We start from the raw sequence: 19,099 nt of genomic DNA on the forward strand, positions 1-19,099 counted from the left end.
TTTCAATTCTGTTAGAGTTTGCTTTATGCATTTTGGAGCTCTGTCATAGGGTACACAAATATTTATGATTATGTCTTCTTGGTGAACTTACCCTTTAATCTTCATATGATGCCCATCTTTGCTTCTTTTAATGGGTTTTGACTTAAAGTATATTTTCTCCAAAATTATCCTACTCCCGCTGTCTTTTGGTTACTGTTTGCTTGATGTATTTTTTCCATCCTTTGATTTTTAACTTATTTATGTTCTTGTGTCTAATGAATGTATCTTGTAGACATATCATAGGTCATTTTTTTTTTTTTTTTTGGTCCATTCTGCCACTCTTTCTCTCTCTCAACTGGTACATTCATTTATATTCAGTGAGATTAACAATACGTAAGAATTCATTGCTGTCATTTTGCTATACCTTTTCTTGTGGTGCTAATGGTTTCTTTGTTCCTCTTAATTTTCTGTACTGAGTTCTTTTTTTATTATGGGTTTTCTTTTCCTACCATTTGCTGTTGTTTTTGTGTTCATTAAGTCTATTCAATTTTTTTCCTCTTTATTTCAGTTAGTAGATATATTAATTTTCTATGTAGTTACCCTGAAGTTCACCATTATCCTCTTAAAACAGTCTGTTGCATCTTGAATTCACCTTGACTTCCTCTCAGTATGGCAGTTCATTAACTACATCTTTTATTCCACCACCACCACCCCACCTTTCTTTGACATTGTCATCACTGGCAGCTTATCACCTCTGGTTTTCTCTGGTTAGTCTTGTAGCTTTATTTTACTTACATAAAATCTTTATCTAGGCTGGTATCTGCATGATGCTGCTGTGTGTCTATCTCATGTTGTTGTCTGTTGTTGTTGATTCTCTAGCCAAAGGATTCCCTTTAATATTTTTTCTAAGGCTGATCTGGTTTTTACAAATCCCCTTAATTTATGCTTCTGGGGATGTCTTAGTTTTGCATCGTTTTTGAAAGACAACTTTTCTGGATATATGATTGTTGGTTGGGAATTCTTTTCCTTCAGGGTTTTATATATGTCATCCCATTGCCTTCTTGCTTGCATGCAAGCAAGCACTTAGTCTTACCGTCCCCTTGTAAGTGATATTTTGTTTATTATTAGCTTCTCTCAGAATTTTTTCCTTGTCTTTGGTTTTGGCAAGTTTGATTATGTTATATCTTGGTGAATTTCTTTTAGGGTCTATTTCATATGTGGTGCGTTGAGCTTCTTGGATGGCAACTTCCTTGTCTTTCATGATATTTGGGAAGTTTTCTGCCAATTTATCTTCAAAAATTCTCTCTTTACTTTTATTTTCTCCTCCTCTTTTAAAGTTCTGTTATGCATAACTTACTCCTCTTGATGATGTCCCACATATTTCCGAGGCTTTCTTCATTTTCTTTGTTCTTTTTTCTTATTGTTCCTCAAACAAATTAGTATCAAGGAATTTGTCATCTATTTCGCTGATTCTTTCTTCCATCTATTCAATTCTACTTCTGTGTCCTTCCATTGTGTTATCTATTTCTGATATTTCATTGCTGATCTTCTAAATTTCTAGTTGTTGTTTTTGTATGGTTTCTAATGGTATATTGAGTTTGTCATTTTGTTCTTGAATTGTTTTCCTGAATTCTTCTAGGGTTTTTTTCTGTGATTTCCTTGATCTCTTTGAGGAGCCTAAATAAAAGTCTTTTGAATTCCTTCTTAGGTAGTTCTATTATAATTTCTTCCTCAGGAAGGTCTTCTTTCCCTTTATTTTGCTCACTTGTTTGAATCATCTCTCCTGTTTCCTCATATGATTTGTTACTGTCTGCCCTTTTTGAGGCACTAAGATGTTATTTTATTTCTATATTTATATATTGATTGTATGTTTGTTTTGTTTTGATATATCAAGGCAGGTGGGGCAAGCATGCTCCATCGATCACCAGTCTGGCAGCACAAGAGCACTTGCCACCTATTGCCAGGCAGAAAGGGTAGGGGTAGAGGGGAGGGCAGTGAGGAACAAGTGAGTGGGGATGGGGGCATGCATTACCTCCAATCATCGATCTGGTGGCAGAAGAGCATGCACTGCCACTTGCCAGGGGGAGATGATGGGTGCAGCAGGCATGTGCCAATGCAGCTCATTGGTCTAGCAGCATAGGAGTGTGCGCTGCCACTCTCCAGGTAGTTGGGTTTGAGAGGGAGTTGTTGGGTGAGGGATAAGAAGGGTCTCCTATTGCAGTCCCTGGGTGAGCAGTATGGTGGGTGATGGAGGTGGATCATGACACTGGTCACTGGTTGGGCATGGGGAAGGGGAGAGTGCTCCCCCGGTCATCAGTGATAGGCTTTGATTACTTTTTCAGGGGTTATATAACAGGAATACCAAAAGTAGTTGGGGAAAATTTGTGGAAACTTAAGACACTGGTTTACTTTGTTTTCTCCACACACATTAAATCTCTCCAAAGCCTAATAATCCTGATCACCAGAAAATCCCTACAAGCTAGAATGCAGAACTAGGTCAAATATGATGAAAGGAATAAAATTTTATCTAATGTGCTCAAGATTAATTTGGCCATAAGACAAACTTATCTTAAATATCAACTGTTTTCTATCCAATAATAAATCTTTGTGAAATATCAATAAACACAAAAACATAGAGATAAAACCAAGTTGTACATAACCTGTAAGCCCCATAAAGGTAGACTTCTGTTCACCCAAAAGATATGAGACCTATGAAAAGAATGATAAGATGTTAATTAAAAAAATGTGAAGAATGCATTCATTTGAAAAATTCAATTAAAGTTTCAAATATTTAAAATAACGGTATCATAAAAAAGACAAAAACTATCAATACTAACATAAAAACTTTATTTTAGCTGATATTGAGTTTATTTCAGCTGATTTTCTTGTTAGCTGATATTGAGTTCTATCCAGGAAAACAATATTTAATTTCATCTTGAGTTTCATGTTAATAATGTATGAAAAGATTAAAAAATAAATAAGCCATTGCCATTGAATTGATCCCTACTCCTGGCAACCCCACCTGTGCACAGTAGATCTGATCTATAGGGTATTCAAGGCTATGACCGAGATGTGTGAGTGGGTTTGAACCAGCAACTTTTTGGTTAGTAGTCAAGCATTTAACTGATTAATAATGAGTCATTATTTAAAGAATGATTATAGCAGGTCAGAAAAACCTCAAACTCTTTACTAGTCAATTCTTTATCGAAAATTCATTGAAGGCCTACTGTGAACTCTAACACATATGGGGTTGCCATGACATCAGAATCAACTGAACAGCAACCAGTTTCCATTGCTAAATTGTAAGATTTTGTTATTTTTAAAGCTCTTAATATTGGGCAATAAAAATTGCGCATTATAAATAATCAGAATAAAGTCAGTAACTCAGGTTATAAATCACAATAATATTTCAGACTTGGATTTTTATAAAATATTTACCATACCAACAAAAAAATCCGTGACTGGGATTAGCATAAAACATTAGGAAGAGCAAGGAGTCAGTACCCTTAAATACTCTATAGTTAGAAATTGCTTATACTCTGCAAAGAACACCATAATGCTTTTAATTTCCCACTATTTATCATTTTCCACTATTCATACCCTTATTTACATTATTTGTTGTCCAGTTGATTCAAAAGTCTGACATTCAAGCAATATACCCTACTTGGAAAAAGATGAAAATAGCTACATTGTGTTGACAGGGAAGTAATGGAAAAACCCGAAAACAAACAAAATGTAATAATACCCACTTACTCTTTCCAAAAAAACCAAACCTGTTGCCATTGAGTCAATTCCAACTCATTGCAACCCTACAGGACAGAGTAGAACTGCCCCATAGAACTTCCAAGGAGCACCTGGTGGATTCAAACTGCCAACCTTTTGGTTAGCAGCTGTAGCCCTGAACCATTATGCCACTCTTTAGAGCTATGAAATATGACTCAAGGAGTAACATAAAATATTAAGTGTATTTTAAGTTCTGGGGCATTTTCTTTTTGGCAATACGTTAAACAATAATGAGGAATAATGAACTCTTTAAGCTTTGTGTTTTAAAATGTTTTTGGAAGACTTTCAAAGATACTACCTAGTATATTAGACTAAAGTGCTCTAGGGTTCCAGAATATCACATCTTCCTGGCTAATGGACATCTTCAATTGCTCCAAACCAAGCGTGTGATCTTTCTCCAGAAAACTTGTCCTCCTTTTGTTTTTCACATCTCAGTAAATGGCACCAAATTCCATTATGTTAGGCCACCCCCAAACTCCAGTGTCATCTTAGATATTTTCCTCTCCTGGGTCTGTTAATACTTAATCAGTTAGTTGCCAAACCTTCTCAATTCTTCCTACCAAATTTCTCCAGAATTCATTCACTTTTCTTCATCTCCACCTCAAAACCACCTTAATCTAAGCTATTTCTCACAATTGGATTCTTACAAAACCCTGTCGATAGAGACCCTGCACCTACTTTTGCCTTCTCCAATTTTTCTCCAAATTGCGACTGCACTGATTCTTTCAAAATGCATTTTAGATCACTTCCTTCCATTGCTTACTGGCTTCACATTTTTATTAGAATAAAGAACAAAATCATTTAACTGGCATTCTTAGACTTCTTCAACTGTGACATGATCCTACCTACCGCAAGCCCTTTCTACATAGTCTTCCCTCATCCTAGAGCTCTCAGCAAAACCCTCTATTCCTCAAGATAAAATTTCCTGAGCCTTCTCCCTGATCAACATAATCCTCTAATCTCAGGCAATGTTAGAAACCTACCCTTCCTGGCACTCACCACAATTTTCACTTTATATTTATTTGTAAAATAAATCTTCACTGCCAGTCTCCCTGCCTAACTGAAAGTTCCATATGATTAAATGCTGCATCTATTTTACTTACAACTGCAGTTTCAATCTCTTCTTGAGTATATGTACTAGGAACATGACTTCATGAGTACTATCTACATGCTGAGTCTTAGACACTCAGAATAAATGAGTAAATGGTGCCAAAAAAGAGAAAGACATGGTTGATGGGTTCAGCAACACAGTCCTTACCTTTTAAATTCTCAATGACATTTGAGAAATCAGACCAAAAAAGGTATGTAAAAGGGAAGAAAGGTATATGCACTGATTTTCAAGATGGAGAAGTAACCTGCTATAAAAACTACTACATAATCAAATAGATAGCAATTCTTGCAAATAGTATAAAATAAATTCCTAAAGAGACGTTCCTGAGCACTTTCAAAGGGAATTTGTAATTAACATGGAATTACTAATAGCTAGTTTTCTTTTAGTTAAGTCAAACTACATTTTTTTTTTTTTTTGGACCTAAGATGTTAACCTGGGTTTGTTATAGAAACATCACAAAGTACCTGAAATTTAATAACACTGAAAAAAGATACCACGATTTTGGGGGCAAGACTAAGTCATGAGGAACAGGCTTCAAAACCCATAATTTTTTTTTTTTTTTACAAGCCTTGGATACATAATTTTCAACATAAAGTGAACTCTCCAAAGGTAAGCTATCATTTTCATCCATTTCATTAACATTGAATTGGCCAAATATATAGAAGGCAAACTCATAAATTCTGGTAAAAAGCAAGTGTTCAAAATATCCTTCATAAAATGGATTGTGGGAACATTCCCAGGTACTCTCCAAAAGAATGAGTAGGGAAACTGAAGCTAATAGCCAGGCCAGAATTTCAAATGAACCTTTAATCCAATTGACAAAAGAGCAACTACAGCAATTAGTGAAAGAAAATATATACTAGAATACTTACTGGAACACCATTTATAACAGAAAAAAAAAAAAAAAAAAAAAAACAGAAACTACCTGAAAAACCAACAGGGAAGTTAAAGTAACATCATTAACAACAAAAACAAAAGGTGCCATTACAGAGAGAAAAAAAAAAGTCACTGATAAAAACTACATATATAATATTGTTCTAACTGTGTGATATTATTGTGTATTACGTATGTATACGTGTATATAGGCAGAGTGAATTTTAGAAAGACTGGCCAACAAAATGCTAAAATTACTTATTTTTAGGTATTAAAACTTTAAGTAATTTTGACTTACTTTTCCTTTCCAACTGTAATTATATTATGTTGTTGTTGTTAGGTGCCCTTGAGTTAGTTCTGACTCATAGCAACCCTATGTAAAACAGAACTAAACACTGCCTGTTCCTACAACAAACAACAGGCAGTGTTTCGCATCCTCAAAATCATTGTTATGCTTGAGCCCGTTGTTGCAGCCACTGTGTCAATCCTTCTCATTGAGAGTCTTCCCCTTTTTCTCTGACCCCCCACTTCAACAAGCATGATGTCCTTCTCCAGGGACAGGTCCCCTCTGATAACACATCCAAACTATGTGACATGAAATATCGGCCATCCTTGTTTCCAAGGTGCGTTCTGGATGTACATCTTCTAAAACAGATTTGTTCATTCTTCTGGCAGTTCATGGTATATTCAATATACTTCACCAACACCATAATTCAAAGGCGTAAATTCTTCTTCAGTCTTCCTTATTCATTGTCAACTTTTCAAATGCATATGAGGTGACTGAAAATATCATGCCTTGGGTCAGACACATCTTAGTCCGCAAACTGACAGTCTTGCTTTTCAATATTTTAAAGAGGTCCTTTGCAGAACGTTTGCCCAATATAATCTTTTGACTTTTTTTTTTAATTTTTATTGTGCTTTAAGTGAAAGTTTACAAATCAAGTCAGACTCACATACAAAAATTTATAAACCCCTTGCTATGTACTCCTAGTTGATCTCCCCCTGAGAGAGCACACTCCTTCTCTCCACACTCTCTTTTCGTATCCATTCAGCTAGCTTCTGACCCCCTCTACCATCTCATCTCCCCTTTAGACAGGAGATGGCAATATACTTTCATGTGCCTACATGATCAAAGAAGCTCATTCTTCACCGGTATCATTGTCTATCCCATATTCCAGTCCAATCCCTGTCTGAAGAGTTAGCTTTGGGAATGGTTCCTGTCTTGGGCTGACAGAAGGTCTAGGGACCATGACCTCGGGGGTGCTTCTAGTCTCAGTCAGACCATTAAGTCTGGACTTTTTATGACAATTTGGGGTCTGCATCCCACTGCTCTCCTGCTTCCTCAGTGGTTCTTTGTTGGGTTCCCTGTCAGGGCAGTCATCAGTTGTACAAGAGCAACATCTAGTTCTTCTGGTCTCAGGCAAAAGTAGTCTCTGGTTTATGTGGCCTTTTCTGTCCCTTGGGCTCATAATTACCTTGTGTCTTTGGTGCTCTTCATTCTCCTTTGCTCCAGGTCAGTTGAGACCAATTAATGCATCTTAGATGGCCACTTGCTAGTGTTTTTTTTTTTTTTTTAATAATTTTTATTGTGCTTTAAGTGAAAGTTTACAAATCAAGTCACTTTCTCACACCAAAACTTATACACACCTTCCTACATACTCCCAATTACTCTCCCCCTAATGAGACAGCCCGCTCTCTCCCTCAACTCTCTCTTTTCATGTCCATGTGCCAGCTTCTAACCCCCTCTACCCTCCCATCTCCCCTCCAGGTAGGAGATGCCAACATAGTCTCAAGGGTCCACCTCATCCAAGAAGCTCACTCCTCACCAGCATCCCTCTCCAACTCATTGTCCAGTCCAATTCATCTCTGAAGAGTTGGCTTCAGGAATGGTTCCTGTCCTGGACAAACAGAAGGTCTGGGGACCATGACCACCAGGGTCCTTCTAGTCTCAGTCAGACCATTAAGTCTGGTCTTTTTATGAGAATTTGGAGTCCGTATCCCACTGCTCTCCTGTTTCACCAGGGGTTCTCTGTTGTGTTCCCCGTCAGGGTGGTCATCGGTTGTAGCAGGACACCATCTAGTTCTTCAGGTCTCAGGATGATGTAAGTCTCTAGTTCATATGGCTCTTTCTGTCTCTTGGGCTTGTAATTACCTTGTGTCCTTGGTGTTCTTCATTCTCCTTTGATCCAGATGGGTTGAGGCCAATTGATGCATCTTAGATGGCTGCTTGCTAATGTTTAAGACACCAGGGAACAAAGTGAGATGCAGGATGTTTTCTTAATAGATTTTGTTATGCCAATTGACTTACATGTCCCCTGAAACCATGGTCCCCAAACCCCTGCCCCTACTACACTGGCCTTTGAAGCATTCAGTTTGTTCCGGAAACGTGTTTGCTTTTGGTTTAGTCCAGTTCTGTTGACTTCGCCTGTATTGTGTTTTGTCTTTCCCTTCACCTAAAGTAGTTCTTATCTACTATCTAATTAGTGAATACCCCTCTCCCACTCTCCTTCCCTCCCACCTCTGGTAACCACAAAAGAATGTTTTCTTCTCAGTTTAAACTATTTCTCAAGTTCTTACAGTAGTGGTCTTATACAATATTTGTCTTTTGTAACTGACTAATTTCACTCAGCATAATGCCTTTCAGGTTCTTCCATGTTATGAAATGTTTCACAGATTCCTCACAGTTCTTTAACTATGCATAGTATTCCATTGTGTGAATATACCATAATTTATCCATTCAGCCATTGATGGGCACCTTTCTTGTTCCATCTTTTTGCTGTTGTAAACAGTGCTGCAATAAACATGGGTGTGCATATATCTGTTCGTGTAAAGGCTCTTATTTCTCTAGGATATATTTCAAGGAGTGGGATTGCTAGATCCTATGGTAGTTCTATTTCTAGCTTTTTAAGGAAGCTCCAGATCGATTTCCAAAGTGGTTGTACCCTTTGACATTCCAACCAGCAGTGTGGAAATGTTCCAATCTCTCCACAACCTCTCCAACATTTATTATTTTGTCTTTTTGGATTAATGCCAGCCTTGTGGGAGTGAGATGAAATCTCATTGTAGTTTTGATCTGCATTTCTCTAATGGCTAATGATCATGAACATTTCTTCATGTATATGTAAGCTACCTGAATGTCTTCTTTAGTGAAGTGTCTATTCATATCTTTTGCCCATTTTTTAATTGGATTATTTCCCCTTTTGTAGTTGAGTTTTTGCAGTATCCTGTTTTTTTTTTTATAGATTTTAGAGATCAAGTGCTGATCAGAAATGTCATAGTTAAAAACATTTCCCAGTCTGTAGGTAGCCTTTTTACTGTTTTGGTGAAGTCTTTGGATGAGCATAGGTGTTTGATTTTTGGGAGCTCCCAGTTATCTAGTTTCTCTTCTGCATTCTTAATGATGTTTTGTATACTGTTTATGCCATGTATTAGGGCTCCTAAAATTGTTCGTATTTTTCTTCCATGATCTTTATCGTTTTAGATTTTATGTTTAGGTCTTTTCATCCATTTTGAGCTCATTTTTGTGCATGGAGTGAGGTATGGGTCTTTTTTCATTTCTTCACAGATGGATATCTAATTATGCCAGCATCTTTTGTTAAAAAGACTATCTTTTCCCCCATTTAACTGTTTGGGGCCTTTGTCAAATATCAACTGCTCATATGTGAATGGATTTATGTCTGGATTCTCAATTCTATTCCATTGGTCTATGTATCTGTTGTTGTACCAGTACCAGGCTGTTTTGACTACTGTGGCAGTATAATAGGTTCTAAAATCAGGTAAAATAAGGCCTCCCACTTTGTTCTTCTTTTTCAGTAAAGTCTTACTTATATCCGGGGCCTCTGTCCGTTCCATATGAAGTTGGTGATTTGTTCATCCATCTCATTAAAGAATGTCGTTGGGATTTGGATCGGAATTACATTAAATGTATAGATCGCTTTTGGTAAAATATACATTTTTATACTGTTAAGTCTTCCTATCCATGAGCAAGGTATGTTTTCCACTTATGCAAGTCTCTTTTGTTTTCTTGCAGAAGTGTATTGTAGTTTCCTTTGTGTAACTCTTTTACATCTCTGGTAAGATTTCTTCCTAAGTATTGTATCTTCTTGGGGGCTACTGTAAATGGCATTGATTTGGTGATTTCCTCTTCGATGTTCTTTTTCTGGTATAGAAGAATCCAACTGATTTTTGTATGTTTATCTTGTATCCCCATACTCTGCTGAACTCTTCTATTAGTTTCAGTAGTTTTCTTGAGGATTCCTTAGGGTTTTCTGTGTATAAGACCATGTCATCTGCAAATAGAGATACTTCTACTTCTTCCCTGCCAATCTGGATGCTCTTTATTTCTTTATCTAGCCTAATTGCTCTGGCTAGGACCTCCAACACAATGTTGAATAAGAGCAGTGATAAAGGGCATCCTTGTCTGGATCCTGATCTCAATGGGAAAGCTTTCAGAATCTCTCCATTTAGGGCGATGTTAGCTATTGGCTTTGTATAAATGCCCTTTATTATGTTGAGGAATTTTCTTCCTATTCCTATTATGCTGAGAGTTTTTATCAGGAATGGGCATTGAACCTTGTCAAATGCCTTTTCTGCATCAATTGATACAATAATGGGATTCTTCTCTTTTGTTTTATTTATGTGGTGGACTACATTCATTGTTTTTATAATGTTGAACCATCCCTGCATAGCTGGTACGAATCCCACTTGGTCATGGTGAATTATTTTTTTGATACGTTGTTGAATCGGCCAGAATTTTGTTGAGGACTTTTGCATCTACGTTCTTAAGGGATATAGGTCTATAATTTTCTTTTCTTGTGGTGTCTTTACCTGGTTTTGGTATCAGGGATATGGTGGCTTCATAGAATGAGTTTGGTAGTATTCTGTCCTTTTCTATGCTCTGAAATACCTTTAGCAGTACTGGTGTTAATTCTTCTCTGAAAGTTTGGTAGAACTCTGCAGTGAAGCCTTCCTGGCCAGGGCTTTTTTTAGTTGAGAGTTTTTTGATTACCTTTTCAATCTCTTCTGTTGTTATGGGTCTATTTAGTTGTTCTACCTCTGTTTGTGTTAGTTCAGGTAGGTGATGTGTTTATAGGAACTCATCCATTTCTTCTAGGTTTTCAAATTTGTTAGAGTACAATTTTTCGTAATAATCTGATATGATTCTTTTAATTTCAGTTGAGTCTCTTGTAATATCACCCATCTCATTTCTTATTCAGATTATTTGCTTTCTCTCCTGTTTTTCTTTTGTCAGTTTGGCCAGTGGTTTATCAATTTTGTTGATTTTTTCCAAAAACCAGCTTTTGGTCTTGTTAATTCTTTCAATTGTTTTTCTGTTTTTTTATCTCATTTCGTTCAGCTCTTATTTTTATTATTTGTTTTCTTTCGGTGCCTGTGGGTTTCTTTTGTTGCTCTCTATTTGTTCAAGTTGTAGGGATAATTCTTTGATTTTGGCCCATTCTTCTTTTTGGACGTGTGCATTTATTGATATATATTGCCCTCTGAGCACCGCTTTTGCTGTGTCCCAAAGGTTCTGATAGGAAGTGTTTTCATTCTCATTGGATTCTATAAATTTCTTTATCCCATCCTTAATGTCTTCTGTAATCTAGTCTTTTTTGAGCAGGGTAGTGTTCAGTTTCCAAGTGTTTGAGTTCTTTTCCCTGCTTTTCCTGTTATTGATTTCCACTTTCATGGCCTTATGGTCAGAGAAGGTTCTTTGTAATCTTTCAAAGGTTTGGATTCTGCTAAGGCTTGCTTTATGACCTAATGTGTGGTCTATTCTAGAGAATGTCCCACGTGCACTAGAAAAGAAAGTATACATGGTTGCTACTGTGTGCAGTGTTCTGTATATGTCTATGAGGTCAAGCTGGTTGATTGTGGCATTTAGATTTTCCATGTCTTTATGGAGCTTCTTTCTGGATGTCTTGTCCTTCACCAAAAGTGGTGTGCTGCAGTCTCCTACTATTATTGTGGAGCTGTCTATCTCACTTTTCAATACTGGTAGAGCTTGTTTTATGTATCTTGCAGCCCTGTCACTGGGTCCATAAATATTTAATATGGTTATATCTTCTTGGTGTTTTGTCCCTTTAATCATTATATACTGTCCTTCCTTATCCTTTCTGTTGGATTTAACTTTAAAGTCTATTTTGTCAGAAATTAATATTGCCATTCCTGCTCTTTTTTGATTGTCGTTTGCTTGATATATTTTTTTCCATCCTTTGAGTTTTAGTTTGTGTCTCTAAGTCTAAGGTGTGTCTCTTATAGGCACGGTATGGACAGATCTATTCTCTAATCCATTGTGCCACTCTCTGTCTCTTTATTGGTGCATTTAGACCATTTACATTCAGGGTAATTATAGATAGGTATGAATTTAGAGCTATCATTTTGATGTCTTTTTTGTGTGTTGTTGACAGTTTCTTTTCCCCATTTTTTTATGTGCTGAGTAGATTATCTTTATATATCGTCCTTTCCTCATATTTGTTGTTGTTGATTTTGTTTCTGCTGATTCTATATTTTTTTCTCGTTTTTTTATTTTTTTGAGTAGGATAGTTTGTCTCTTTGTGGTTATCTTATTATTTACCCCTATTTTTCTAAATTTAAACCTAACTTTTATTTCTTTGTATTGCCATATCTTCCTCTCCATATGGAAGGTGTATGATTACATTTCTTAGTTCCTCTTTATTATTTTAATTTTGTCTTGTTTTATATAATAACATCGCTGTTACCCTGTTTTGCACTTTTTCTTTTATTCTTGCTTTGCTTTTTTTTGGATTTCCCCATCTGGGTTGACTTCTGGTTGCTTTGCCCAGTGTTCTAGTCTGAGTTGATACCTGATATTATTGATTTTCTAACCAAATAACTCCCTTTAGTATTTCTTGTAGTTTTGGTTTGGTTTTTACAAATTCTCTAAACTTGTGTTTATCTGGAAATGTCTTAATTTCACCTTCATATTTAAACCAAAAACCAAACCCAGTGCCATGGAGTCGATTCCGACTCATAGCGACCCTATAAGACAGTTTAGAACTACCCTGTAGAGTTTCCAAGGAGTGCCTGGTGGATTTGAACTGCCCACCCTTTGGTTAGCAGCCGTAGCACTTAACCATTACCCTACCTTCATATTTAAGAGAGACTGTTTTGCTGGATATATGATTCTTGGCACATAATTTTTTTCCTTCAAATTTTTTAAAAATGTCATCCCATTGCCTTCTTGCCTGCATGGTTACTGCCAAGTAGTCTGAGCTTATTTTTGTAAGCGACTTTTCATTTATCCCTCACTGCTCTTATAATTCTCTCTTTATCTTTGGTTTCAGCAAGTTTGATTATAATATGTCTCGGTGACCTTCTTTTATGATCTACCTTATGTGGAGTTCGATGAGCATCTTGGAGAGATATCTTCTCATCTTTCACGATATCAGGGAAGTTTTCTGCTGACAAATCTTCAACAATTCTCTCTGTATTTTCTGTTATCCCTCCCTGTTCTGGTACTCCAATCACTCATAGGTTATTTCTCTTGATAGAGTCCCACATGATTCTTAAGGTTTCTTCATTTTTTTTAATTCTTTTATCTAATTTTTCTTCAAATATGTTAGTGCCAAGTGATTTATCTTCGAGTTCAGAAATTCTAGCTTCTACTTGCTCAATTCTGCTCCTCTGACTTTCTATCAAGTTGTCTATTTCTGTAATTTTATTGTTAATCTTCTGAATTTCTGATTGCTGTCTATGGATTTTTCCAGCTTTCTAAACTTTTCATTATGTTCCTAAATAATCTTTCTAATTTCTTCAGTTGCTTTATCTGTGTGTTCCTTGGCTTGTTCTGCATATTGCCTCATTTCCTTCCTGATGTCTTGAAAGGTTCTGTATATTAAACTTTTGTATTCTGGCTCTGGTAACTCCAGGAAGGCACTTTCATCTAGAAGATCTCTGGATTCTTTGTTTTGAGAGCCCGTTGAGGTGATCATGGTCTGTTTCTTTATGTGACTTGATATTGACTGTTGTCTGTGAGCCATCTATAAGTTATTGTATTCGTTTATGCTTGCTTACTGTGTTGTAGCTTCTCGCTTTGTTTTGTTTTGGTATACCCCTATGGGTTGCTTGAGTGAGCTAGCTTGATTATTTTAGCCTTTGGAGCTCTGACGTCCTGTCCGCCAGATGGCTAGAGCTGTTATCAGGTATATCAGTGTAGGAGTCCTTTCAGTTTTCTTGTATGAATTCAGCTTAGATTTCCAGGTAGCTGCTAATCAAGTGTGTGGTATAGGCTCTGTCCTACAGTCTTAGAGGGGCAGGAGTGATTGGCGTATATACCGGTATCTGATTGCAGCAGGGGGTCATGCTCTGAACAAGGCAGGGGACTGAGAACCAACCCCCGAGTGTCTCTGAGAAAAGTGCATCCCTGTTTCCTAGAGCGTGCAGGTGGGTGGGTTCTGCAGATGGACCATGGGCACCCAAAGTTTTTGATTGGAAGGACTGAGAGGTACCAGTTATCTTTGGACCCCTGTCACGGCTGGCTGGGTGACCTTAGTGGAGCTATGAGTCCTTAGGGTAGGTGAGAACCGTGTTTCATATGCAATGTCAAACATCAAACATCCACCTCTCCACCACACAGCAGAAATGGTTGGAGTCTTCCAACAAGGGCCTAGTCTCCTGAAATAGGTCCACACAGGTCCGTGCGGAACAGAAAGGTGCTCAAAGTCCTTGGACTTTTTATGCCCTGACAGGAGCCGCTTCTGTCCCAAGCTCCCCCGGTTAGTGGAGCTAGTAAATTATCTTTTCCCACAATTACAAATTTTTTCCTTCCCCAAGGCCAGGAGGACGGCTCTAGGTGCTAAGCAGTGCCTATCTCAGGCCCAGGGAATTCAGCCGCTAAAGCCAGCTTGGGGATGGGGGGCATGGTAAAATATATTCAAATACTTAGCTTTTGCTGAGAGCGCCGTTCTTCTCTGGTTCCAGAGCTGTGAGTACGCTGTGTGGCTGGTTGCTTCTCCCTCAGGAAACTGTAGCCTAAGGCTAGCACTAGCCCACCACTGCTGCCCCTCCAGGAATGGTGCCTGAGGGCTCCCCACAATTCAGGTCCAGTAACTCCTCTCTGCTTGTGAAGGGTCTCTTCCTTCCCCTGCCCCTCAGTTCATTTTCTAAGCTTGCCTTTGAAGCTCAGGGCTCCCAGCTTGTCACAAATATACTCGTTTCATTTGTTACTTCCAGCTCTTTGTTGCAAAGAGGACTCCCCGGAAGCATCTGCCTATTTTGCCATCTTGGCTTCACCTCCTAATTTTCTGACTTCTTGACTGCTGCTTCCAAGTGCAATGATTATGGATTCAAGTAAAATGAAATCCATAACTACTTCAATATTTTCTCCATCTATCATGATGTTGCTTATTGATCCAGTTGTGAGGACTTTTTATTTCTTTATGTTGAGAAGCAATCCATACTGAACGCTGTAGTCTTTGATCTTCACCATTAAATGCTTCAAGTCCTCTTCATTTTCAGCAAGCAAGGTTGTGTCATCTGCATATCCTAGGTTGTTAATTTGTCTTCCTCCAATCCTGATACCACATTCTTCTTCATATAGTCCAACTTCTAGAATTATTTGCTCATCATAGATTAAATAAGTATGGTGAAAGAATAAAACCCTGATGTACACCTTTCCTGACTTTAAATCACACAGTATCCCTTTGTTTTGTTCGAACACCTGCCTCTTGGCCTATATACAGGGTCTTCATGGGCGCCAATTAAGTACTCTGGAATTTCCATTCTTGCAAATGTTATCCATAATTTGTTATGAGTCACAGAGTCAAATCCCTTTGCATAGTCAGTAAAACAGAGATAAACATCTTGCTGGTATTCTTTGCTGTCAGCCAACAACCACCTGACATCACCAATGGTATTCCTCTTTTGAATTCAGCTTGAATTTCTGGCAGTTCCCTGTCAATGCACTGCTGCAACCATTTTTGAAAGATCTTCATCAAAATTTTACTTCTGTGTGGTAGTGATGATATTATTTGATAATTTCTACATTCCATTGGATCACCTTTCTTTGGCATTGGCACAAATACGGATCTCTTCCAGCTGGTTGACCAGGAAGCTGTCTTCCAAATTTCTTGAAATAGATGAATAAGCACTTCCAGCGCCCATCTCTATTGGTATTCCATCAATGCCCGGAGCCTTGTTTTCGCCATTCCCTTCAGAGAAGCTTGGAATTCTTCCTTCAGTACCATCAATTCCTGATCGTATGCTACCTCCTGAAATGGCTGAACTTCAACCAATTCTTTTTGATACAGTGACTCTGTGTATTTTTTCCATCTTCTTTTGATGCTCCCTGCATTGTTCAATATTGTCCCCCTAGAATCCTTCAATATTGCAACTCAAGGCTTGAATTTTTTCTTCATGTCTTTCAGCTTGTGAAACCCTGAGCCTGCTCTTACCTTTTGGTGTTCTAACTCCAAGATTTTGTACGTTTCATTATATTACTGTATCTTCTCGATCTGCCCTTTGAAATCTTCTGTTCAACTCTTTTATTTCATCATTTCTTTAGTTTGTTTTGGCTACTCTATGTTGGAGAGCAAGTTTCAGAGTCTCTTCTGACATCCATTTTGGTCTTTTCTTTCTTTTCTGGTATTTGAAATACCAGTGGCAGAGTCCCCAGCATCACAGCAACATGCAAGCCACCACAGTACAACAAACTGACAGACGTGTTGAGACTTAATTTGTAATAAGCATGAAACATTGATTGTATCATAAAAAACAAATTTTGCTCTTTAAAAATATAAAAAACAAATATAAGAACAAAACACAAATAATAAAATTTCATAACATTCGATCATCCAGAATTAGAATCTGGTTTAAAGATAAAATTCATGTATGAAGCATTATGTAAACTGGAAGAACCATACCAAACAATGGAAAGGAAGACAGGAGTTGAACATAGAAAGTTGATGATACATAGCCTCAGCCACTTTTTATAGCACACTTACTTATAGCCTCTCCTGAGGGTAGGAAAGTAGCTGCTGAAAGGCTCAGACCAGCTTTGGCAGAGAGGGTGGGGGTAAGGTTGTGAACATGTTAAGTAGTACAATAAAGCATTTGGTAAACACTCACATGAATTTAATAAGGACAACACGTGGGACAGAATTCATAGGAAATGATCTGTAGGTCACAAACTCAAGATGAATCCATCGTTTACAGCCCTCCACAAAAGCTAATCCAATACTCTACTATATTAAGAGAAATACAATATTCTAAATCAGTGAGGTAAACTGTAAAGCTCTCAGAACCATAACGCATACTGAGAATGAGGTACTAAGTACATTAATAGGCCCTATTTTAAGAAGGACAATACCTGTGGAAACACAAAAAGTGACCAGGATACTGAAGTATAGAAATTACAGCTTCCCCAATATAGTAAGAGAATTTTGCAATAATTTAATCTGTTCAAAACACTGAAAATATTAAATAACTGGTTAGATAACACACTGTCATGGGTGTTGTTCGGAAGGGGATTCAGCACTGACCCTTTGAGAGAATGGACATTAAGAGTCTTCCCAGCAGACAAATAGTGGCTGTGTCAGAGACGGTTCTATCGGCACCCATGCTCTCTCTTCATGGTACAGAGTAGAGTCCAGAAAGGAACTCTCCAACCAGTGACTCCGTTTTTCAGCTTTGTGTCCAGGTATGATGGCGTGGCTGATTCTCGCATGAGATCTAAGTATGAAATGCCAGTGAAAATGCTGTTTCTTGTTTGTTGGTCAAAACCTTTAAGAAGTGCGTGAGCCTTCTCCATGCTCTCCTCTTTCTGAAAGCTACACATAAAGAACTCTGAGTTCTTAGGTCAGCACACAACCAGGAAATTCAAGTGGCTTGCATATAACACTGTCCTTACCATGTTTTTTTTTTGTGTGCGTAAGTGTGCAAATCATCACTACCCACTGATCAACAGCACCAGCCCTAGACTTTACTTAGTAAACAAAAAGTGTTTTTTGAAATTTAAAATTATTTGTGGATCCCTTGGCTACTCTATTAAAAAAAAAAAGAAAAAAAAACTTGCCAATTCTGACTCATGGCGACCCCCTGTGTGTCAGTGTAGAACTGTGCTCCAGAGGGTTCTCAATGACTGAATTTCTGTAAGTAGGCTGCCAGGCCTTTCTTTATAGGCACTTCTGGGTAGACTGGAATCTCCAACCTTTTCATTATTAGCTGAATATGTAAACAGTTTGCACCCTACCCAGGCACCCATCCACATTAATTTATAGGGTAACCAATATTATTGAGAGAAGAAAAGCATGCTTAAAAGCTGTAACATGATGCTGTTCACTGCTTTTAGTTATTAAATATTATCACGACTGAATGTCTTCTTTTAACAGTTGTTACCCTACTAAGGAAGAAAATCTTTAGAAGTTGAATATCACCTGAACATTTTTGACACTGGTGGTACAGTACAAATACCATAAAGTATAAGCACATTCATATGCTTCTTATCTTTGTCTCTATCGTCTGATGATAAAAAATTATAATCATTTGTGAACATAAAAAGTGGAAAAGGATGTCTAAGTGTTGCCACATAGTGAAGAACTGACAGCACCAGGAGGCAGTTAGTCCACTCTGATGTCTCATCTCTCAATGTCATTGATAAACTACGTGCTGGGGGTGTGCTTCCTCAGCTTATACCTTTAAATCATCTTCTACAGACTATGTGGACATCACAGCTTGCCATTTGCCCAATTTTGTACGTTTAACGGTAAAATTCTTTTCATTTCCTTAAGTCTGTCCATCCTTAACAACATCATCATGTTGGTTATGACTAGCAAAAAGGGCTTAAAAATAAAGCAAAGCAGCACAATAACCTGCAGCTTTGTTATGTCACAGGCTATAATTAAATAAATCTCTTTGCTGAAATAGCCTCATTATTTTAAAATAGGGCCTGTGCCCATAAAGACCACTTCTGTTTTTCATTAACCAATCCTGCATTGACATTAGGCACTGAACAGAACATTGCATTCAAATGGAGCCATAAGTTATTTTATTATGTCTTTAATTACAGTAATCTGATTTTTCAAATGTATATCCTCTATAATTACAGCTGAACATTCTTAGTAATATTGTATAGAAGTTAATTGGAGGAAATCTTTTCCTCATAATGGTTTCAAATAATACAATTTTACTCTCCTATCACTGTACAGTGCCCTCTCACCCTTAGGAGGATCCTATCAGGTCTCATTTTATGATTTTCAGATCTGGCTAATGTACATATAATTTATAAACCAGCAAAATTTATAACAGTCCTGGTAAGTTTTAAGAAAGATTTGTAACATGCACCATATTTAATAACACATAGAAAAATGTAATACATGTAAAGTGCACTGACAT

The 19,099-nt window shown here is 37.4% G+C and overlaps 1 protein-coding gene across 3 annotated transcripts in view; it reads right to left on the reverse strand.

The window, feature by feature from the left end:
* Positions 1-19,099, reverse strand: part of KCNT2 (potassium sodium-activated channel subfamily T member 2) — a 571,079-nt gene that overhangs the window by 375,352 nt on the left and 176,628 nt on the right. For all 3 annotated transcript variants that reach the window (XM_049868194.1, XM_049868195.1, XM_049868196.1), the window contains exon 4: positions 2,640-2,688. In XM_049868194.1, the coding sequence (XP_049724151.1) occupies positions 2,640-2,688 (49 nt within the window). The remainder of the gene's footprint in view (positions 1-2,639; positions 2,689-19,099) is intronic.

Source organism: Elephas maximus, chromosome 24, assembly GCF_024166365.1.
Source record: "Elephas maximus indicus isolate mEleMax1 chromosome 24, mEleMax1 primary haplotype, whole genome shotgun sequence".
Classification (NCBI taxonomy): domain Eukaryota; kingdom Metazoa; phylum Chordata; class Mammalia; order Proboscidea; family Elephantidae; genus Elephas; species Elephas maximus.